Here is a 24,635-nt window from a genome sequence, read left to right as displayed (position 1 = left end):
TGATGTCCGCTATATTTTTTAGGCTGTTTGCTCATCTGCAATAAGTCTATTTGACGTTTCCTTTTAGATGTCAAATCAGTGCTTTAAGTGGGCTGGTACGCACCGGTACTCAGTACCGCCACTTCCAAATATAGCTCTTGAGCGTACCACCACCTCTCCGTGTGCCCAGAACGTGCTTTTAGCGTACCGGTACACTCATTTGGACATCTGTTTTAATAGAGGTTTTAATCTTTTGCCTGCGCTGCCGCTTTTCAGAGCGCCCATACACCCTTGAGTTTCACAAGTGAAAAGCGCATGCGTCGCTTTTGCCGCTGTCAGTAACAACTCAACATGGCCCGAGAGGATGAAAACGCGCACACTCGGCACGTTAAAAATTCACATACAGTGAACAACACTTAATATGCTCTCCTGGCTTCAGACTCTGAGTACTAAAAGAACACGGTCAGAATCAGAAGATTCGCTGGCTGACACCCCACCAAGACTGAGTGATATCGCTGCAGGTCAGACGCAAGCTAATGAAGTAATGCAGTAGCTCTTTCAGGTAGGATGACCAGACGTCCCAAAAAACTCGGGACAGCCCGAAATCTAAACTGTTGTCCCGAATCCCGAATCTGGCCCTAATTGTCCTGAAAATTATACTAAAGCAAAATCTTGAGTAGTTATTGTCTGATAAACATTAAAAACTGTCTGCGGAGGTTGAGTCATCCTGCAACCAGCCCCCACCGGCTGCTAATGGCTGCAGCATCTTTTTTCTAAGTTCTAAACAAATACCGTAGGCGGCTAGGCATGAATTTAGATATTCATTTATCTAATTAATCTATATGCACAAAGACAATACGACCTTTTTGTCCCCTTTTTGTTCTAAAGCTTGATGAAGAGAGCGCAAGTTGCTGCAGCTGCGAGGAGGACAGTGATGCACGCGTACAGGAGTGATTGACAGTTCGCAGCACTGTGTACAAAAAATACGTTTAAGCTCATTAGCCTTAGCGTTACAGAAAGGTCCGATTTACGCACTGTTACAACAGTCTTTTTTTTTTTTTTTTTACAATGACATTTGAGTTCATGATTTTAATGTTGTTGTTTCTTGTGGCAGACTAAAGAGTAATGAAAGACGGTTGATCTTTGAAAAAAAAAATGTGTTTAGTTAAGGTTTGAAATTCATTATATTTTATTATAGGCTACGAAGTCTAATATCATAAGCCCCCCATCCCGTCACCCAAGACCGCAGACACCCCACTTACCCCACTTTTATGTTTACTCATGAGACATCAGAGCCGGCGGCAAATGTTAGAAGGAGAAAAGAATGGGAAGATACATGTGGTTGAATAAAACTTCCTAAATACCCGCTTTTTTTATCTCCACTTTAGCCTTAATGCCTTTTGAGGTTTTTAGTGGACCACAACTACTGAAACAGTTTACAAACGGCTGAGACAAGAAACGCTATACCAGAGTGAATAAAGAAGATCAGAATAATGTCGCCCCCACATTTATTATTTTTTTATTAATTCAAACTTATTATTATTTCTAATTATTGTCCCTGAATCAGTAGGGTACTCTACTAATAAAGTATTTTGAATATTGATATTGTCATTTTCATGTACTTTGTAGACGGTCCCTAAATGTGTCCCTTTATGCAGAGTCCTGCACGGGTTCGGGTACCCGTAAATTTGGCTGAAACGGGTGAATAATATACAACTGTGTCGGATACGCAGTAGTTTCAGATAATGCAGTTTGTGTAATATATCTTATTTTTGTAAAATAATTAACATTTTGTCCACAACTATATCTTCACAGAACTATCAGAATAAACTTAATTCAAATGGACCCATATTTTTTTTCATGCATAATCAGGTGTACAATGTATTTTCTGCTGGTTGATATTCCAAGACGTGCTTGCGGCTAAGGTGCTGGAGTAAATTGCTCGTGTTGCACCTTTGGGGACAATTTAAGCCCGACAGCACTTCCATAAAATGGATATTATATATGCATAATCTGCCTGCGGTGCATATGCAGTCCACAGCATGTCCACAGCCTGGTGGGTATTGACGGACGACCGAACACGGAGCTGTCACGCAGCGGAGCCGTAACGCAGCCGTTACGCATCTGGTGGAAATTGGGGGTTAACAATCGCTGCACTGCTGCAGAGCACCGCTCCTTGAAGCCTCGTGCAGTATGAATCCGTTAATACGCACTGCAGACGGACTGTGTGTAACCCCCAATTTCCACCAGATGCGTAACGGCACCGCTGCGTGACAGCTCCGTGTTCCGTCGTCCGTCAATACCCACCAGGTCCGTATTTGTTGCGGAACGGCTGCGGTCATGACTGACAGCTGACGTCACGATGCCCCATGTAATCTCGCGAATTCTGGTGTGATCGCGCGATATGTAGTTTCTATACAGAACTACCAAACCAGGAACAGTTTTCCATCCGAAGGAGTATTGGATATAACTCTTTTCTTTTCTCTTTTCATTTCTTCATCCATCGTGGCAATGGGGTTAAAACTTCAACAAGCCTGTCTCCGCCCATTATGACGTTTTCAAGGTGTAGTGTAGGGAAATATGGATCTTTTATTTTGTTTCTGGCTGTTCTGTTTTGTCACTCGACTTCCTGTCCTGCGTACTCTGCCCTGTAGTGCTGCGGAGCGCTCCGGCATCCGGCAAAAATAGAAGCTCTGCGTATCTGCTCCGGAGGGCTGCGGATCGCCAGAGTCGGAACGCAGCTGTAACGCATTCAGTGGAAATACACTCATTGACTTTAATGGAAACCTATTGACTCCGCCGCCGTGCCAGAGCCGTAACGCAGCCGTTACGCATCTGGTGGAAATTGGGGGTAACAGGCGTTATAACGTAACACCAGAGCACTGCTATGTTTACCCTCACCACGCCTAGCAGTCGCTGCTTAGAAGTGCAACATTGTAAAGGGTCCGTCTGAAACAGTGTCTCGCGGTAAATACACCGGCATGGCGGTATATACAAAATTAACATCGTAACGAAAATATACACCGGTTTTTGGTATGAACCGGTTTACCGCCCAGCACTATTTCACAGCTAGGAAATGTTTATATTAATTTATCTTTTTACTTTTATTTAGAATCACATTTCTAAATGTTACCATCCAAAATAAACAACTGAAATAAATTATGATAATAATAAAATAAATATGAACTAAAATAAAAAGTTATTTTTCAATAATTCATAGTCTTTTTTTACAGTCTTCAGTTGCAGTCATCCAGTGTTTATTATACATTTAACAAAACAAGACTTTTTAAATACTGTCTGTAACATTATTTTTTTAGATGGTTTCCTGATTAAATATTTTGATTTAAGCATTATTTTTAAATACTTTTTTATTTTTTTATAACGATATTCATTAAACAAAATAATTTCCTGTTTGAATATATTTTCTGTTCATGTCACTTAAATAACATTTGGGACTGTCCTCAATATTTTACTCAAAAGTACAGTAACTTTTGTTTTAAAACTAAGATAATATATGCCCTCTTTTAAGAGTGCACGCTTACTTTTTAGGTGTGGTAATGCATGGATAGAAACGTTATGCTGATTTATATGTGTGTGTATGTATGTGTACTTATAGATCTATAGCTACATTGCTCCGGGTGTGTGTTCACAGTGTCTCTGTGTGTGTGTGTGTTCACTGCTCTGTGTGTGCATTTCAGATGAGTTAAATGCAGAGCACAAATTCTGAGTATGGGTCACCATACTTGGCTGAATGTCACGTCACTTCACTTCACTAAACTGAGAGAATAAATCCAGAAGAACTGAGACAACGAAACGCTACAAGAAACCTACTGTTTAATTCAATAGCATGTGTCCTGTATTACATATGAGAGTAAAACCTGAATTAAAATTTATTTACAAATAAGAAACAAGACACACCTTTTGAAGTTGAAATAGAGGACTTTATTGATTTTAAAATAATTGATATGTTTGAATGTCAAACTCAGTCAAGGCAAGTGCAGTATCTTCCTCTAGGGGGCGGTAAACTGCACAATCTTTGTAATGCTTTGCAAGTTTTTTTTCTCAATTGTTCAAAGTATTTCAATAACTTTTGTTAAGCTATAACTCTGTGAATAAAACCAACATCTAAATGTTCTTTTATGAGCCAGTAATAAGACACACCCCTATATTTAATTATTCGTTTTATACATTTCACAAGTGAAGCTTTTAGATGGAATAATTGTGCCTTTTGCTCTTTGTTTTGCACTTTGCAGACGGTCCCTATCCTGCATTTTTACATTATAAAGTCTATCAGCTACAATACTTTAAGACAGATTAAAACGAATAAAACACACTGTGTGTTCTCTCTTCTACATTTGAAAACCATTAGAGCACATTATGTTTCTTGTCAATGTTCTAATATGTAAAGAAGATTTCTGAGGCTGAATCACTGATAAATGTCAAACCAACTTTATATCGGTGCTCCCGAGCAGGTCTAAGCTCACTGACCTGTTGTTATGATAACAACTCCGGGATGAGCTTCGAAGAACCCACCGATCCCAGATCAAGCGAAATCGTCAACAATCAGATCCAGCTAACTGAGTTTGCGACGGATGAAGAAAACACCCTCATCTTGTTCTTCTTATTCTTAGCGTTTAATGGCGGATGGCATACAACTTTTAGGTGCATTACCACCACCTACTGATTAGGAGTGTGAATCAGGACCATAATCAACCTAAAATTCTATTAAACATTGAAAGTTTTTAACCCATTTAATCCCTAATTTTTCCTAGACATGAAAATATCCAAATGATGTCTCATTATTTGAAATAATAAATATATATATTTTTTTTAATTTAGGAAAAGTGTGTGAAAAAATGTGTTTTATATTCGGTTCCAATTGTGACCGGTGTGATAATGTGTGTACTGAAATAACGTATTTCTGCTGTCATAAAAATGTTTAGATATCTTAACCCAGCTATTTGATCACTTTATAGGGTTAAGGTAAAAAACGTATGCAATATTGATAGGAACACTGAGATTTAAAATATATATATATATTTTTTTTCAAAATGTTTATTTTTATATTATTTTTTTTATATTAATGCTTAGAGTATTACAACATCATTATTGTAACATTTGAATTTTTTTATTTAGTGCATATTTAGTGCTATATTTTGTCACTGAAACATTTTATTGTCATTTTCACTAGCAACTGCAATTAGATTTATATTGTATATTTAAGTTCACTGTTATCCCACTGGTCACTATTGTGTCCATCAGCATGTTTACTCATTCTATGGCCACATGCAACAAAACTAAATATATATGAATGAATATATATATACTACATATCCTAAAGATCACGTGTACCAAAAATCGTTGTCATATCTTTATGTTAAGACACTTGACTAGCCTTTAGTTTTGGAGCTTTGATGCAGCCATCATCTTCTCAAGGTGCAAACAGGAAGTAAACTGCTCTGGTCATGTGACAATTTGCACTAATCACGTGAAACTGCACATATTTCATTGAGATCGTTTATTTTTTCCTTATTTTCAGTAAGTGCAATAAAACATCAATCAGTAAGGTTTGTAGAGCTTTATAAATGAAAACATTTTTTTACGGTTACTACTGTGACCGGTAGGATTAAACCTTGAGATGATATTTTCCACTGGATATTTCTTCCTGTTACTTACCAACAATTCTTTCTTCCCAATATTTCTGCCATGTCTTCTTCACATGTTGCCTGATTAACACTTCATTTTACTCTTAACATACTTTATCTGCATATCCAGGGGCGGATTTAGACATTTTGGGGCCCAAGGCAAACACAGACCTGGGGCCCTCTACATCTCTTGTTTCCCTCCTTTTGTCAATCCTTATTTAAAAAAAAAGCCCTACTTGTTACTTCTCTTCAGCAGTCTTCACACAGCAATGATGTAGGCTATAGACATCTGGAGTTGTATCTGTAAGAAAAAAAGAAGAAAAATAAAAAACACAGAACAACATTCTGTTTAACAGATGTATCCTCTGTAAAATTGTATTTACATAAAATTTTCTCTGTACAATAATATGTATTGTCTATTTACACAGGGAAGAGCTGTCATTGGTTGTCATTTACCTTGGTTGTTCTGATAGTATCTTCTATATGGATCTGCTTGCTGCTACATGTTGTTTTTGGACTCCTGTCTTGTGTTACTAAAGTGAGAAGAAACACACAAGACAATAAGTGATCAATTATGGAGACATCATTTTAGTAAAAATAACTTACCTTTTTTCTTTCACTGACTTTCTCCTGCTCTCCCTTTTTTTCTGACCATTTCTTAATTTCCCTTGTCTCTGTTTTTGCATCTTTCTAGTCTTCTCTCTTTGGTCTTTGCCTATCTTTTTCTTCTTCTCTCTTTGGTCTGGGTGTGAGTGAGTGTGTCTGTGTGGGTGAGTGTCTCTGAGTGAGTGTGTCTGTGTGTGTGTGTGTGTGTGTGTGTGTGAGTGTGTCTGTCTGTGTGAGTGTGTCTGTGAGTGAGTGTGTGTGTGTGTGACTGTGTGTGTGAGTGAGTGAGTGTGTGTGTGTGACTGTGTGTGTGACTGTGACTGTGTGTGACTGTGTGTGTGAGTGAGTGTGTGTGTGTGTGTGTGTGTGTGTGTGTGTGTGTGTGTGTGTGTGACTGTGTGTGTGAGTGAGTGTGTGTGTGTGTGACTGTGTGTGTGTGTGTGTGTGTGTGTGTGTGTGTGTGTGTGACTGTGACTGTGTGTGACTGTGTGTGTGAGTGAGTGTGTGTGTGTGTGTGTGTGTGTGTGTGTGACTGTGTTTGTGAGTGAGTGTGTGTGTGTGTGACTGTGTGTGTGAGTGAGTGTGTGTGTGTGTGTGTGTGTGTGTGTGTGTGTGTGTGTGTGAGTGAGTGTGTGTGTGTGTGTGTGTGTGTGACTGTGTGTGTGAGTGAGTGTGTGTGTGTGTGTGTGTGAGTGTGTGTGTGTGTGTGTGTGTGTGTGTGTGTGTGTGAGTGAGTGTGTGTGTGTGTGTGTGTGTGTGTGTGAGTGAGTGTGTGTGTGACTGTGTGTGTGAGTGAGTGTGTGTGTGTGTGACTGTGTGTGTGAGTGAGTGTGTGTGTGTGTGTGTGTGTGTGTGTGTGTGTGTGTGTGTGTGTGTGTGTGTGTGTGTGTGTGAGTGTGTCTGTCTGTGTGAGTGTGTCTGTGAGTGAGTGAGTGAGTGTCTGTATTGTCATGTCTAAAGCACTATAATCTGACCTTGCGAGCTTTGGCCTCAGCAAATCTTGCTATCACTGATTCCATATCCAGTGACTTCCTGACTTCCTGCTCGATGGAGAGAACAGCTAGAGCAGACAGCCTGTCCTGTGACATAGTTGATCTGAGGTACGTTTTGATTAGTTTCAGTTATGAGAAACTTCTCTCACCCGAAGCTACTGTAACAGGGAGAGTGAGGAGGAGTCTGAAAGCTATACTCAAATTTGGATATATGTCAAGTAAATTCTCTTTATATATATAGTCAAGCATCTCAAATGGTGATGAAACATTTGGCGGGAATGACCTAACTGCACCCTTAACCTCAAGCTTCAGATCTTCTGCATCAATGTCATCCATCCTTTGCTCTAATCTGTGGCAGCATTCATCCAGCTTCCCTTCCTTCTCAGTGCTTCTCATTGTGTCGAGTGAGTAGAGAAATTCATAAAGCTGATAGAAGATTTCCATATTGGAAAATCTGTTCTCTACAGTGACAAGAGCTGTATCTATTAGATGTAGAAAAAACTCTCTTTTGAAGAGCTCTTCTGCAGTTGACTGAGTCTGCTCTGCTCCCTCATACTCAAACTGTTTGGTTTTTCTTCTCTGACACACCTCAGGCCAGCTCATCTCCACCTCAAGCTTCTCTGCTATCTCCCTGGCATCTGTTTTCGCAGAATGAAATCCATGACTGCGAAATTCCTGAAGAAATTCTTTCACTGCCCTGATTTCTTCTCTCACTGTCTCAACTGAAACTTTGGGGCTCTGAAGGATCTTGCTCACTTTGTTTATCTGGAACAACACATTGTACCACACAATGGTACTTACCACAAAAGGCCATTTCTGCAGCTCCTTGCAGATGCTTTCAGCTGTTGAGACAACATCTGCATCTCTTTTCTCTGTGGCGTACTCCTTTAAAGCAGTTAATGCCTTCACGATTTCAGGCAGCTGGTAGCGAACAGCTTTCACAGCTTCAACTCTGCACTCCCACCTGGTTGTTGACAATGCTTTAAGTGTCAAATTCTTGACGTGTTCTTTGAGAATACTCCAACGTTGAACTGAAGAGCTGAAAAGATTGTAAAGTCGCTGTATCAGCCCAAAGAAGCTGATGGACGTCACGGAGGACTTGGCTGCATCACCAACAACAAGGTTCAGTGTGTGACTTCCACAAGGAACATATAACGCTTTGTTGTTTATTTCCAGCACTCTCTTTTGGACTCCCTGCTTTTTACCCTGCATGTTGCTCCCGTTATCGTAAGACTGGCCCCGACAATTGCAAAGATCCAATCCTAGTGTTTCTAGTTGGCCTAAAAATGTCTCACATAAGCCTTTTCCTGTTGTGTCAAGTGCCTGAAGAAATCCAACAAAGTGCTCATGGATGGAGGCACCCTTTGATAAATCACAATTAACAATTCGTAGCACCACTGAGAGCTGCTCATTGTGACTGAGGTCTGGAGTGCAGTCCATAATTACTGCATAGTATTTGGCTGTTTTCACTCTCTCTACAATTGCATCAGTTGTACATTTTGCCACAAGGGAAATAAGTTCATTTTGGATATTCTTGCTTAAATAGGTGTCACTTAGCTGTTTTGCCTGAATTCTCCTCAGATGCTCTCGCATCACTGGGTCAAACTGAGCCATTAATTGCACTTGTCCAAGAAAATTTCCATTACCAGCCTCAAACAATTTGTCTGAGTGGCCACGAAATGCAAGATTGTGCTCTGCCAGATGGTTTACAATTGCAATAAGTCGTCTTAAAATCTCTTTCCAGCGGTTTACTTCAAGAGCAATTAGATCTTGGTTTACCTGATCTATAGCTGTGTTGGTTTGTAGTTTCTGTGAAAGATTGCGCCAAGCATCCATGTTTGTGATGTGTTCTGCAGACCTCTCATGCTGTTTCTAGTGTGCAGAAAGATTTTTCCAGTAATTAAACCCATCTGCACTTAGCTGAGTGGCCTTTTCTCGGTTACCAAACAAGCGGCAACAAAAGCACAAAACACAGTCATTTTTTTCACTGTACACGAGCCAGGACCTCTTTATTTTTTCTCCATTCTTCATTTGCAGGTAATAATTGCTGTTTGTAAATCTTCTGCCCTCTTGATTTTTAGGATAAATTCTATCCTTGCTCTGAACTGGGCCTCTCTGCACTATTGAGCAGCGCTCTTTGTCAGTGAGATGTTTTGGCCAGAGTGCTGGGTCATCTTCAACTTCAAGTGTAACACATTGGTCAGAATGACTGCTAGTACTCATTAGTTGTTCATTGGAAATGTTGTCTTTTTCGTCATAGACGTCGTCATCATTATTATCACTGTAACTGAAAGTGAACGCGGAAGTTTTGTTACCTGCAGCTGCAGTTGAAGGATCCTCCTCATCCTGTAAAATTGCCGTGCATGTAACGTTAGCAGCAATATCGCTTGAGCAGCCTGGGCTAGCACTGTCGGCGCCGGTGGCAACGGGTAGTTCCTCCACGCTAGCAGCAGTGCTAACAGTCGTGATGGTGTTAGCGTTGTTGTCATTGTCAGCGGGGCCGGGCATCACAAAAAAGTTTGTTACCTTCGGCAATTTTGCTAAAAACTTTTTGCTTTCCTCCCGTTTCTTCCTTTTTTCAGCACCGCTTGGGTAGCTTCGCTTCATTTTTACTGTCAACACTCTGTTTTACACTCTGTCTATCACTGTCAATCACTTCTTCTTCGTCAGTTTTTTGGCGCATTACAGCCTTGTCACTTTCGCAGATGCGCAGTAAGTGAAATAATGGAATAGTCCAATGTAGTGAGGTGGGGGGGGGGGGGGGGGGGCCTCCTGTCTGCGACACTAATGATTTGATGCCATTTTTCGCAAATGGAGTTTTAGAAATATATATTTTACACGAAGTAAAAAAAAAAATCTCTAAGCAAGTTAATGGGGCATTTTGGGGGCCCCTAGGTAGCTCGGGGCCCAAGGCAATTGCCGACCTTTGCCTAATAGTAAAGTACGCCCCTGTGCATATCTACAGTATGTTCTACTTTCCTTTGCATATTGGTCTGCTGAATCGTTTCGTTTTACTCCCACATGCGCTGGTACCCAACAGAAAGCTACATAAATTCCCATCATCTGGATCCTATATATTGTTTGAAGAATCTCAATCATTACATCTGCTCTGCTCTCTGAATTACATGTTTTAATTGTAATTAAAGATCAACTTGATTCAGAATATATGAGTGTCCGCATTGGCCTATTTTCCTCCATCCATTACAATGCCAGTAAAATTGCAATCATTTCACCAGTGTACACTGACAAATTATCCGTGATTCTTTTTGACTGATTTTTACATTAAATTCTGGGATACTGAATGCCACGCCTACTTTGTCTTCCATATTTTTTGATTTATCAGAATTTATTTGAACATAACTATTATAATTTTCATGAATGTACTTAATTTGTGGTACCTGAACATTTGATTTGAACTTATCTTAATTTTCCTCACTTAACAATGTCATATCCACCGTAGGTTGATATATTAACCCAGGGGCTTTTCCCGGTGGGCCGCCAGCCAATGTGGGCCGGCCCGCCCGGTACACAAATATATATATATTTATATATATATTTTATTTTATTATTATTTTTTTTTTAATTGACGGAAATCATAATATTACATCTCTTTTCTACGCAAATGGATGAGTGAGTCGATCGCGCAGCCAACAAGCGCGTTTTCGTCTAATTTAGAGAGAGACAGATTCATCTGGTACAGCGAATTTCTCTGAGCAGCAGGCCACTGTATACATTCACTTAAAACATAACCGACTGTGTTTACGAGAATACTTGCAGAGACAATTATTTTGAAATAATTGTGTGTGTATTTGTTCATTCAGAAGTTACGATACCCAAAAGATGAATTAATTCTTTGTACGCGCATTGTCTGAAATGCTGCTCACAGCGCGTGCTTTGAACGAGTGCGCGCAAGCTTCGAACGCGCGCAAATTGTTTAAAAAAGTTGAATCAGCAAGATTTAGAAACAAGTGAAAACGATCAACTACGATACATTTCACCCCTCCAAGCAAGTGAACAACGCGAATTTTAAATCACTATTCACGATAGCCCGTCGGGAAGAGCAGTGATACATTTTGGAGCCCGACTGCAAAACACAATAGCCCCTGGACGTCGGGCTAGCGATTTTGCGAGCCCTGCACCTCAGATCTATCCAGTTTGTGAACCACTGGTTTCCACAATGTTTTCGTTAAACAAAATAAATGATTATTTTAAAAGATTTACTCAAGAGAATAATCTGTTCACGAATCGCATCATGAACTTATATTACCGCATATTCATGCATCTGTTAATTGCAGTGTTGGGAAGGTTACTTTGGAAATGTAATAGGTTACAGATTACAAGTTACCCTATTTAAAATGTAATAGTAGTGTAACTTTTTCAATTACTTTATTAAAGTAATGTAACTAATTACTTTTGATTACGTTTTGATTACTTTTCAAAATCTCCAATAAATGTTTATTTGCAACTGTTAATCATCTTCAAACATTTACACCATTCAGGTTTAACCTTACAGCAGTGCTCAATACTGTCAGACTTTTACAATCCTTCATCACTTGAATTAAGATGATCAAATTTGAACACATGTCTGCATGTCTGCTTCATTAATTTCCACATGGGGCGGACTGGGATAAAATTTCAGACCGGGAAATCTCAAACTCATACAAACAAATTCATGGACAACACTATTTTTTGTATGGACCTGATATAAAAAAAGATTTAAATCTTTAGTTTGGGGACATGCAAAATCATTAAAAGTTCTCTCCTGAAGTTCACCTTCACTTCATTTCTTTTTTCTTTTCAGTCTCTTTATTTTGCCCTGTTATCCATCTACCTCATGACTTTAACACTCAAGATTTAACAAAACTATACTTTCTAAATTGCCTACATGTCAAATTGAGTGCATCACTACAATATAAAATCCTAATACTGAACATGAGTCATGTTTTTCCCTCACAAAAATTAACTGCTTTTATTACGTAAAAGTACAGTAACCATGTTTTTTTTAATTATTATTATTGCAAATGGATTACCATTTGTATTTATTTTTAAATAAATAAATATGTACATTTGTGGCATGGTTTAACAACAGTAACCTTTGTCTCTGAATTTATAGCAAATATTAAAACTTTGCATATGCTTTGATTCAAGTGTACTTTTGATATATTTGTCCAAAATGTGGCATATTCCGTCCGTGTTAGGCAATAGCAATCCCGTTTTTATGACTGGATTCTACTAACCAGACTATGTTTCTGCATCGCGGAAATTATAGGGCCGTACGTCTCAGAATAGTCAGTTCAATTTGGGAAAGAAATCAATTACATCTGTATGTGGATGTGTGTAAATATTCAAATGTAATCCCCACTGTAATCTTTAAAATTTTCAGAAGTAACTGTAATTTAATTACTCATTTTTTCTTAGTAACTGTAACTGATTACAGTTATTTTTATTTTGTAATTAAATTACGTAATTAAGTTACATGTAACTAGTTACTCCCCAACACTGGTTAACTGAATGCAAAGTGTGAGTTCTAGGAGAATGTTTGTCTCGTGATGAACATGTATCGCTCACTAGGAGTCGCTAAATGAACAGCTGCAGCACGCAGGTTATCTTTTTTTTTTTATTATTCAATGGAGGATCAGTTGCCCTATTGGTTAAAATCCCCAAACAGTATACTTAAATATCAAATAAATAAATTACATCAAAACAGGGGCGTTTGCGTTTTGATGTGGTGGGCTGCTGTGGGCCAGAAAGTCCAGGGCCACTTTTTGGTCCCAGTCCGCCCCTGTATTAACCACAAAGGGATTTTTGATCATGGAACTGTAGAGCTTATTGGAGTTTTACCTGTTTCCATTTGTTTTACCACTCTAGGCACTTCCCATCCAAAACTTCTGATTTCTTTCTTTCCTTTTTCCCAGAAAGGTTTTAGAACTACCCTAGCTGGGTGTTTAACTCTTTACTTATCATACATTTTGAAAATATTAAAGTTTTTGATTTTTCAACAGAGAATCTAAAACCTATATGACCACCTTTCTACTTCTGTCATTGCTTCTTGCACTTTCCTTACAACAAACTCTAAATTCATCCCTCGTTCCCAGATTCCACCATCATCTGCATAAAGAGAAATTTCTATTCCTTTTTCAGTACTTAAAAACACATCATTAACCATAATAGAAAATAATAAAGGACTAATTATAGTCCCTTGTGATGTTATACCTTTATTATCTCTGAAAATTCTTTCCCAATCTTTAATTAGATTTACATTTTGCATTTAAATTTATTCATTTAGCTGACGCTTTTATCCAAAGCGACTTACAATTACTATATATACAGTACAGACCAAAAGTTTGGAAACATTACTATTTTTAATGTTTTTAAAAGAAGTTTCTTCTGCTCATCAAGTCTGCATTTATTTGATCAAAAATACAGAAAAAACAGTAATATTGTGAAATATTATTACAACTTAAAATAATAGTTTTCTATTTGAATATACTTTAAATAAATAATGTATTCCTGTGATGCAAAGCTGAATTTTCAGCATCATTCCTCCAGCTTCAGTGTCACATGTAACATCAGTCTATCACACGATCATTTAGAAATCATTCTAATATTCTGATTTATTATGAGTGTTGGAAACAGTTCTGCTGTCTCATATATTTGATCAATAAAAAGTTAAAAAGAACTGCATTTATTCAAAATAAAATAAAAAATCTAATAATATATATTCTAATAATATATTTTCTTTACTATCACTTTTTATCAATTTAACACATCCTTGCTGAATAAAAGTATTGATTTTATTTTAAAAAAAGAAAGAAAAAAATGACTGACCCCAAATTACTGACCAGTAGTGTATATTGTTATTACTAAATATTTATATTTTAAAAACATAGCTTCTTTTTTTTTTTTTTTTACTTTTTATTCATCAAAGTATCCTAAAAAAGTATCACATGTTCTGAAAAAATCTTAAGCAGCAGAACTGTTTCCAACTTTGATAATGAATCATCATATTAGAATGATTTTTAAAGGATCATGTGATAATGATCCTAAAAATTCAGCTTTGCATCACAGAAATAAATGATAATTTAAAGTAGAATAAATTTTAAAACAATTATTTTAAATTGTAATAATATTTCACAATATTACATTTTTTTCTGTATTTTTGATCAAATAAATGCAGGCTTGATGAGCAGAAGTAACTTCTTTCAAAAACATTAAAAATAGTAATGTTTCCAAACTTTTGGTCTGTACTATATGAAGTGAAGTGAAGTGAAGTGAAAGTGACATTCGGCCAAGTATGGTGACCCATACTCAGAATTTGTGCTCTGCATTTAACCCATCCGAAGTGCACACACACAGAGCAGTGAACACACACACACACACTGTGAGCACACACCCGGATATATGTCAGAGGTCGCACTCCTCTGGAGCAACTAGGGGTTAAGTGTCTTGCTCAGGGACACACTGGTGTCTCACAGAGGATTCGAACCCGTGTCACTCCAAAGGCATGTGTCTTATCCATTATATTTAATATTTTTCTCAATTGAATTATTAACCCGTCTTTCCACATCATATCATACGCTTTCTTGATGTCAAAAAATACTGCCACTACACTTTCTCTGTTAGCCTGAAATTTTGTCCAACCTGAGATGGCACAGACGCCACATGACTGTCACGTGTGGCATCAAAGTACCGCAAGAGCATTTCAAGAGCAGCCAGCTGACTCAACCACCACAGTTTCTCCAGGGGTTTCATATTTTTTGAAGCACCCCTGGGCGCCGTCATTGGCTAGCGGACCCCCGCCTACTGTTAGCATTCCATTGACTCCTATTCATTTTTGGCGTCACTTTGACAGCGAATAACTTTACATCTGAGGCGTTTAAAGACTCAGTTTGTCCATTCATTATTTCTAAAGAAACATGAAAATGTATTAAAGGCTCCATTACTTTGTATCTTACGTTATGGTCCTGTAGAAGCAGTTTTTGTAAAAAAATAGGCTAACGATTGCGTCATAACCAGCGACTCTCTGTCGCACAGTAGAGAAATTACTGTATGGACAGGAGGAGAAGCTCGCAGGCAATCTTTTACTGTCTATGAGGCAATCGGGGGAATATGGAGGCATAAAGTCAAGGTAGATAATTAATCAGAATACTATCCAAAATTTGCTCCTGTTCACGCTCGCCTTCTCTGCAAGATTCGGTGGGTGATTCAGATTTCTCTTGGCAAAGCGATTAGAATATTTACAGGTTGCTAACGTGACATCTACGTCATCAAGCACAGTTTGAGTCTGCGCAGTACGCTCGACCCCCAGGATGCAAGTGCTTCTAATTGACTTCACTTCTCTCGGTTGAATCCAATGGGGTCACTGTGTCCATTTCTTTTACTGTCTATGGTTTCTCCAGAGGGACTGCAGGAGCACTAATGACGACTGCTTCACAATTGGCCAGATTCACCACATGACAACAATCACATGTGTTTCAGGTTTTTTATAACTTTTCAATACCAATAATCTGTGTTTTTAGCTTTTTTACTGTAGTCACATTGTTGTATTAAGTCATGTTTATCATACAGCACTGAAAAAATCCTATATACCCCCACTTTATTAGTATTTAAATAATATATGATTATGTTGAACTTAATTCTTGAAAAGATAGCTTTGTATTAAGAAGTATATAAAAAGTGTTTCTGTTGGTCATGAAAATGTTTCTGAAACATCTGTATATTTGACAAATATTGCATTTAATTCACTAAACACCGTGTGAGTGTCAATAACAGGAGCGGAAAGTGTCCGGCTTGACTTGTCTGTTTTCAACTCCACCCCCGACTGCAAGCGGCTGCTCTCGTTGACCGCCGTCTGTAGCCCTGCTTCAAGTCGAACGCACCTATAGGTTCTCTTGTTAATTGTGTCATGTGCTCATTGGTTGTCTTAGTCACGTGACCTGTATTGTTTGCTATCAGTAGCCATGTCGTCGCCTTTGTTCTTTGTTTCTTTGATGTTGTAACCTGCTGTCGGTGAGTCTAGTCTATGAATCAAGTCTGTTCATGCCTAGTCAAATCTGTTCAAGTCTAGTCAAGTCTTCATTTATTGTTTGGATTTTGGATTTCACGTCTGTAAATAAACTGCACTTGGGTTCTCACTACGCTTGCCTTCAGTTGACTCATTACATTAGGTTGGTTTCTCACCACCCTTCCCAGCCTGTAAACATTGACTGGGGTTGATGGTTTTATTTATTTTTCTCCTTTTTTAGAAAGTGGGTTTTTTTCTTGGCCACTGATTAAATTGCTGAATAAACATGTCAACTTTTGAAAAGAAGAATTTGATACTTTTAAAAGACAGTTCTTCCATATGCCAAAGCCAGGTCATAAATGATGGTGATATATTGTCCAGCTCTGCTCTATGAGATGAATAGATTTCGCATATAACGTCTCTAGGCTGGGCTGAGCCAGCAGAACCACCTCCCCGTTTGGGTGCCACAGAGGCCAAAACAAAGACTGGACCGATGTTCTTCTTCTGCACATGCTTCTTGCTTGAGAAATGAGGCAGAGGGGCAAAATCTGCTGGTGGGAAGTCAATGTTTTCACAGAGCAAAAATGCAGCAGTCCGTGATCAAAGGTGAAGCTTTCTAGAGCATATGTGTCGACTGCCTGTGTTTGCACATGTTATCAAATGGAATATGCTTTGAAAGGTTATGTGTTTGATTGTATGCATACACTAATGTCCACATACAAAAACAAAGTATATCAAAAAGTTTTCTTCCTCGAAGTTCTTCCTCTTGTGCACATGCTTCTTTGCTGGTGAAAGGAGACAAAGGGGCAAAATCTGCTGCTGGGACGTCAGTGTAAATGGATTCAACTTGCCACAGATCTTCTTCATTAGTGGCAGAAGACATGGTAATCAATAGGGTGAGTAATGGCATAGACGAGTAATTGGATAAAAGGCAGGGAAAGCAGGTGTTGACTGCCTGCGTTTGCACATGCTATCAAATGAAACTGAAATGAAACAAATGCAATGCGAGCGGCTACTGGTAGCCAGTGTAAGCTGATGAGGAGAGGAATAACGTGAGCTTTTTTTTGGCTCATTGAAGACAACCCTTGATGCTGCATTCTGGATCAGTTGCAGAGGCTTGATAGTACATGCAGTCTGGAGAGAACAAGAGCTTGAACAAGAAGATGGGTGGCTTGCTCTAACAGGAAGAGTCTAATCTTCCTAATGTTGTATAAGGCAAATCTGCAGGACTGGGTCATTGTAGCAATATGGTCTGTGAAGCTTAACTGATGATCCACTACAAATCCTAGGTTTCTGGCTGTCCTGGAAGGAGTTATGGTTGACAAACCCAGCTGTATAGAGAAGTTGTGATGAAACGATGGGTTAGCTGGAACCATCAGGAGTTCTGTCTTAGTAAGGTTGAGCTGAAGGTGATGGTCATTCATCTCGCTAGAAATGTCACTCAGACAGGCTGAAATGCGAGCAGCTACCGTCAGGTCATCTGGTTGGAATGAGAAGTAGAGTTGAGAGTCATCAGCGTAGCAGTGATAAGAAAAGCCATGCTTCTGAATGAATGATTCTAATGATGTCATGTAGATGGAGAAGAGAAGTGGTCCAAGTACTGAGCCTTGAGGAACCTCGGTAGCAAGTTTTTATGACTTAGAAACAACACCCCTCCAAGACATGCTGAAGGATCTATCGGAAAGGTATGACTTAAATCACAGGAGTGCGGTTCCAGAGATGCCCATCTTTCTGAGGGTGGACAGGAGAATTTGGTGATTAACAGTGTCAAAAGCAGCAGACAGGTCCAGTAAGATGAGTACTGAGGATTTTGAAGCTGCTCTTGCCAGTCGCAGAGCTTCAGTAATCGAGAGCAGGGCAGTCTCAGTTGAGTGGCCACTTTTGAAGCCAGATTGGTTGCTGTACAGGTGGTTGTTCTGTACAAGGAACATAGAGAGCAGGTTGAACACAGCTCATTCAAGTGTCTTTGCAATGAATGGAAGAAGGGAAATGTTTTGAAAGGCTACATGTTTTATTGTACACATACACTAATGTACACTACACTTTGGGCTTTACTCTAGAGCTGAATCAGCCTATGCTGAATCATCTGAAGCGGTTTTTGAGTCAGTAAAACAAAAAAGAATGCAGAGACCAAACTGTGATGGATCATGTGGACAATTAGCTACAAACAACTGAACCAGAGAACAACATTTTTAATTCTGAGTCCTTTGAATAAGCGGCTGCTGTTTTTATTTAAATGGGTGAAATGTGTTTTGAGAAAAGTGTCTTTGTTTCGAGAACTGAATGAATGGTTTGGGAAATTGGGCCAAATTAATAAGTTAAAGTGTGTTAACAATCGAGAATAACTGTAACACAAATTATTAAACAGCTGTTAGTAAAACAAAAAAATAATTCTAAGGTTAACAGCTAAATGATGTTCTATTAACAAGATACGGGAAGAGCGCGTCACATACTTAGCCTAAATCAACACAGGTGGACCACAATCAAGTAATCAATACCACAGTATAAATATCGCTGACTTACCTCTGTCCATTGACGGTTTATGAAGTGAAGTGAAGTGAAGTGACATTCAGCCAAGTATGGTGACCCATACTCAGAATTTGTGCTCTGCATTTAACCCATCCGAAATGCACACACACAGAGCAGTGAACACACACACACACTGTGAGCACACACCCAGAGCAGTGGGCAGCCATTTATGCTGCGGCGCCCAGGGAGCAGTTGGGGGTTCGATGCCTTGCTCAAGGGCACCTAAGTCGTGGTATTGAGGGTGGAGAGAGAACTGTACATGCACTCCCCCCACCCACAATTCCTGCCGGCCCGGGACTCGAACTCACAACCTTTCGATTGGGAGTCCGACTCTCTAACCATTAGGCCACGACTTCCCCAAAGTCAGCATCCCTCCTCCACCCCATCTCCTCACTTCGAGTTCACCTTATAAAAAGATGGGGAAGGGGGGGTACTCTAGGTTCGGGCTATTCCCGAGCTCTGAGCCCTTCCCCGGACAGCACGCCAAATACGCATACTATACCTTAGCTAATTATATTGTAAGCGTGAACTCGTGAAATATACAGTATGGCAATAAAAACAGCGTCTCAGCATCTCAAGGTGAATAATGAAAATGATTTATTGATTGTGTGATCATTAGAACAGAAAGATAATTTTGATTGAAATGTGACACCACAATAAAAGCTAAATGACTGATTTTGTCCAACACAAACATAGATTGAGTAAAGCACAGAAACACATGGTCACTCTGCAGGACTCGTACACATTAATCTTACTGTCTATACTAACAATCTTGATAACACCATTTTGAGCAATTTTAGACCAATATCTAATCTTCCTTTTATAGGCAAAATTATAGAAAAGGTAGTTTTTAATCAGCTGAACAAATACTTAAACTCAAATGGATACCTGGACAATTTTCAATCTGGTTTTCGACCGCATCACAGCACAGAGACAGCACTCACTAAGATAATAAATGATATTTGCTTAAATTGTGACTCTGGCAAAATATCGGTGCTGGTATTGCTAGATCTCAGTGCTGCGTTTGACACTGTCGATCATAACATACTACTAGAGAGACTGGAAAACTGGGTCGGGCTTTCTGGGATGGTACTCAAATGGTTCAGGTCACACTTAGAAGGGAGAGGTTATTATGTGAGTCTAGGAGAGCATAAGTCTAAGTGGACGTCCATGACATGCGGAGTCCCACAAGGGTCAATTCTTGCACCGCTCTTGTTTAGCCTGTATATGCTCCCACTAAGTCAAATAATGAGAAAGAACCAAATTGCCTATCACAGCTATGCTAATGATACCCAGATTTACCTAGCCTTATCTCCAAATGACTACAGCACCATTGACTCCCTCTGCCAATGCATTGATGAAATTAATAGTTGGATGTGCCAGAACTTTTTTCAGTTAAACAAGGAAAAAACTGAAGTCATTGCATTTGGAAACAAAGATGAAGTTTTCAAGGTGAATGCATTCCTTGACTCTAGGGGTCAAACAACTAAAACTCAAGTCAGGAATCTTGGTGTGATTCTGGAGACAGACCTTAGTTTCAGTAGTCATGTCAAAGCAGTAACTAAATCAGCATACTATCATTTAAAAAACATTGCAAAAATTAGATGTTTTGTTTCCAGCCAAGACTTGGAGAAACTTGTTCATGCCTTCATCACCAGCAGGGTGGACTATTGTAATGGGCTCCTCACCGGCCTTCCCAAAAAGACCATTAGACAGCTGCAGCTCATCCAGAACGCTGCTGCCAGGATTCTGACTAGAACAAGAAAATCTGAGCATATCACACCAGTCCTCAGGTCCTTACACTGGCTTTCAGTTACATTTAGGATTGATTTTAAAGTACTTTTACTCATATATAAGTCACTAAATGACCTAGGACCGAAATATATTGCAGATTTGTTCACTGAATATAAACCTAACAGAGCACTCAGATCATTAGGATCAAGTCAGTTAGAAATACCAAGGGTTCACACAAAACAAGGGGAGTCCTCCTTTAGTTACTATGTTGCCCGCGGCTGGAATCAGCTTCCAGAAGAGATCAGATGTGCTAAAACACTAGTAAGATTTAAATCTAGACTTAAAACTCATCTGTTTAGCTATGCATTTATTGAATGAGCACGGTGCAATGTCCGAACTGATTGCAAATATTCATCTTAAGTACATTTTTAAATAATTTTAAAAGTTTTAAAATTGCTTGTTTTATTCTTGTTGAAGGAAAATCAGACTCTATAACGTTTCACTGTTACTGATTCATCATGCAGCTCAAAGCATTATGGGTAGAATTTATCATCAATTTATTTTGATTCATCAACAGTTTCACTGATGATCCAGAACCAATATAAAACCCAGGATAGAGCGTCTGAGTGAATGTGGTCTGGACTGTGTGGATGAGGCTCATTGTGTCAGAGACGCTGTAGAAGGACAGAGTTCCTGCACTGTGATCCACAAACACTCCTATTCTACTGCTGATGGACTTCACAGAGAGATCAGTCCATTTGTTTTTGTGTATGAATGAGTAACTGGAGGGAGAGCAGAACAAACTCCAGGACTGATCATTACCTCCAAACCCACACTCATCACCATCTCCCTTCCTGCTGATGCTCTTATATGACACTGATATAAACACACCATAATCTCCACTCCATTCAATCTCCCAGTAACAGCGTCCACACACACTCTCTCTACACAACATCTGTGACCAACCATCAAATCGGTCTGCATGATCAGGATATGGTTGATCTGTGCCAGTGTTAGTAATCACTCTGTTACTCTCAGAGAGACGGAGGCATTTATTCACTGTGTTCAGATCCAGAGTGAGCTGATGGGAATCTGATGGAGATAAAACACATCAGAAACAGGAATTATGAATCTGTTTGATCTTTTCCTGTAGCTGAACTCTTCATGTTCAGTGAATCATCGGTGTCTCAGTACAGATGACCAGATATCTGTGTGAACCGTCATTTACATCATCAGTTATAAAACTATTATTTCACCTTCTACAGAAAGAATATGAATACACTCAGTGAGTTTTTCTGCTTGTCTTCTTGTTGACTTACCTCGTAGGAAGACATTCCTGGTCCGGAAAACAATGTTGGTGAATGTGACTGTGGAAATCAACAGACATGAACAATGTGATTCTCATGATCCTGCATCTATTCCTAACACATTTCTAATATGATGTTCTCCATGATATGAGATGATGATGGACTAGTTTCTGAGAGCAGATGAATCTCCAGGACTTTACCTCTGTCTGAGATCTTCTTGAGATCCTCTTTGCAGAAATCCTCCAGTTTGTCTCTCAGCTGACAGACAGATTCTCTCAGATCATCAAAAGAGAAGAGAGAACTGAAGGGATCATCATTTACATCTGTAGATTCAGGAGGTGCTGAGAGAGACTGGAAACTCTACAGAACACAGAAATCAAAACTCATCAGCTCCACACTTCACAAAACATGCACCAACATCAGATTTTTTTATCAGTTCTATCCAATCTATAAATCACCTGATCCAATTTTGAATCAATTTTAACTGATTTCATATGATGTAGTAAATCAGAAGATAAAATTAGGTAAAAGCTGAATTGTTGGTGAAGATTTGAACTGTTGGTGGTTTTCTATTGGTGTTTTTCAGCTAAATGTATCTTCAAGAAGAAAGAGCTCAGAGAAATGTGAGTCTCCTGTTACAGAATCTGCTCAAGTCCACTATGATCCTGTTCTTGTAGATCTGTGTTACCTGCAGGAACTGGATGTGATCCTGTGTGTGTGAAAGCTGCTCCAGCTTAGCGTCTCTCCTCCTCAGATCATTGATCTCCTGCTCCAGTCGCTCCAGTCGTTCTTCAGCTCGACTCACTGCAGTCTTTTCCTGATCTCTGATCAGTTGAATCAGCTCAGAGCGGCTTCTCTCAATGGAGCGGATGAGCTCAGTAAAGATCCTCTCACTGTCCTCCACTGCTGTCTGTGCAGAGCGCTGTTAGGACACACAGTGATTCAGCTTCAGTGAGTCTGAACTGAGACGGAGACAAACTTCTCTTCTTCTCCAGACTCACCTTATGAGACTCCACAGTCTCTCTCAGCTGCTGAAGATCTTTCTCTCTCTGCTGGATTCTCTGCTGGAACGACTTCTGCTTCTCCTTCAGCTGCTTCTGCAGGACAAACAGATGATAGTGAATCTCACAGAAAACTACTGGCACTAAATCATCATGAACAGATCAATCCAGTAAATGTAGGGTGAGGCAGTTTAAAAGTTACTTATATATACTGATAACAAATGGCTGTAGGATCAAACTCCAGAAGTGATCGGTTGCAATAATCAATCATTAATTAAAATAAAGATTAAGGCCTGTTTATAACAGTAAATGTGACACATACATAGAGCTTCAGACTGACAGTTTTTTCTGTGTTCTGTTTAATTAAGCTGTTGCTCTAAACAGAAAATAAAGAGACTACTGGATCACTGCACTAAATATTAACTTGATCGCTAGATTTAAATACCTGTTTCTCTGTCCTCTGTGCTGCAGCTGAAACAGTGTCATGGTTCTTATGTTCATCCATCGTACACAGCACACATATACATTTCTGGTCAGTGTGACAGAAAACCTCGAGGATCTTCTCATGTTTCTGGCAGATCATCTCCTGCAGTAGTTCAGTGGCATCAGTCACCTTGTGTGGCTTATGCGAATGAAACTCCTCATGACGATCAAAATGAGCTTGACAGTATGATTCCTGACACACCAGACAGGACTTGACGGCTTTGTATTTTCTTCCAGTACAGACGTCACATTGCACATCTCCAGCTCCAGCGTAACAGTCATCAGAGAGTCTGGTCTTCTTCAGTTTCTCCACCACTTCAGCCAGCATGGTGTTTCTAGCTAAAGCAGGTCTTGGACTGAAGGTCTGTCTGCACTGAGGACAGCTGTAGACTCTCTTCTGATCCTCCTGATCCCAGCAGACTGTAATACAGCTCTTACAGTAACTGTGTCCACAGGGAATAGCCACTGGATCCTTCAGGAGATCCAGACAAAGTGGACACAAGAACTCATCCTGAGAAACTCTGGCTTCTGCCATTTTACTGCTTAAATGCAGAGACACAAACACACAAAAGCTCAACTACACTTCAGTTTCTCTTTCCCTGAAGTCACATGATTCCTGTTTCCTGGTTCTGTGTTTGAGTGACGTGTGTAAAACAGGTGTGTCTGCATGTCTGTAAAACAGGTTCCTCATTCCTGCTCATTCCTGCTTTGTTCTGTCAAGTTAATTCTCTATTCTCTCATTTTCAGTCTTAAAATACATTTTATACATCATCATTTTTGTTTCTATAACATGTGAATACATCCACCCTTGTATTCTACAACAAAAACAATCGGAGCACTTTATCACTAGTTTTATTTTGATTTCCCGATTCTGCTACTAGCTTATAACCCATTAGCATCGCTAAAGTGGCTACCACTAATCTTGCTTACATTACTTACACTCTATTCACAGACAATACCTTTGTTTTACTCACTGATATTTGCTTTAATGGCGGATTTGTCAAGTCAAGTCAAGTCACCTTTATTTATATAGCGCTTTAAACAAAATACATTGCGTCAAAGCAACTGAACAACATTCATTAGGAAAATGCAATAATGCAAAATGATAGTTAAAGGCAGTTCATCATTGAATTCAGTGATGTCATCTCTGTTCAGTTTAAATAGTGTCTGTGCATTTATTTGCAATCAAGTCAATGATATCACTGTAGATGAAGTGACCCCAATTTGTGTTTAAGTTTGAGTGCAGGTGAGGGTGCATTCAAGTTGTACTCAGTGCAGCTCGAGCTGGAGGCCATGCTGAAGCAGATCCACAACCTGGTGGAGAAGCAGGCCCAGCTGAGGGAGTGGAGAGCTGT

At 39.3% G+C, this 24,635-nt stretch overlaps 1 protein-coding gene across 1 annotated transcript in view; it reads right to left on the bottom strand.

Moving 5' to 3' along the window:
- LOC132109374 (tripartite motif-containing protein 16-like) overlaps positions 1 to 23,845 on the bottom strand; it is a 33,104-nt gene extending 9,259 nt beyond the window's left edge. Inside the window, exons 1-6 of the mRNA XM_059515394.1 lie at positions 23,243 to 23,845; positions 22,798 to 22,893; positions 22,485 to 22,718; positions 21,997 to 22,156; positions 21,809 to 21,856; positions 20,986 to 21,581 (exon numbers count right to left, since the gene is read on the bottom strand). Of these exons, the coding sequence (XP_059371377.1) occupies positions 20,995 to 21,581; positions 21,809 to 21,856; positions 21,997 to 22,156; positions 22,485 to 22,718; positions 22,798 to 22,893; positions 23,243 to 23,815 (1,698 nt within the window). The 5' untranslated portion in view covers positions 23,816 to 23,845 and the 3' untranslated portion in view covers positions 20,986 to 20,994. The remainder of the gene's footprint in view (positions 1 to 20,985; positions 21,582 to 21,808; positions 21,857 to 21,996; positions 22,157 to 22,484; positions 22,719 to 22,797; positions 22,894 to 23,242) is intronic.
- Between the last annotated feature and the right edge of the window lie 790 nt (positions 23,846 to 24,635).

This window comes from Carassius carassius, chromosome 29 (genome assembly GCF_963082965.1).
Source record: "Carassius carassius chromosome 29, fCarCar2.1, whole genome shotgun sequence".
Lineage (NCBI taxonomy): Eukaryota > Metazoa > Chordata > Actinopteri > Cypriniformes > Cyprinidae > Carassius > Carassius carassius.
The sequence above is the reverse complement of the archived record's forward strand: the minus strand, read 5'-3'. Positions and strand labels throughout refer to the sequence as shown.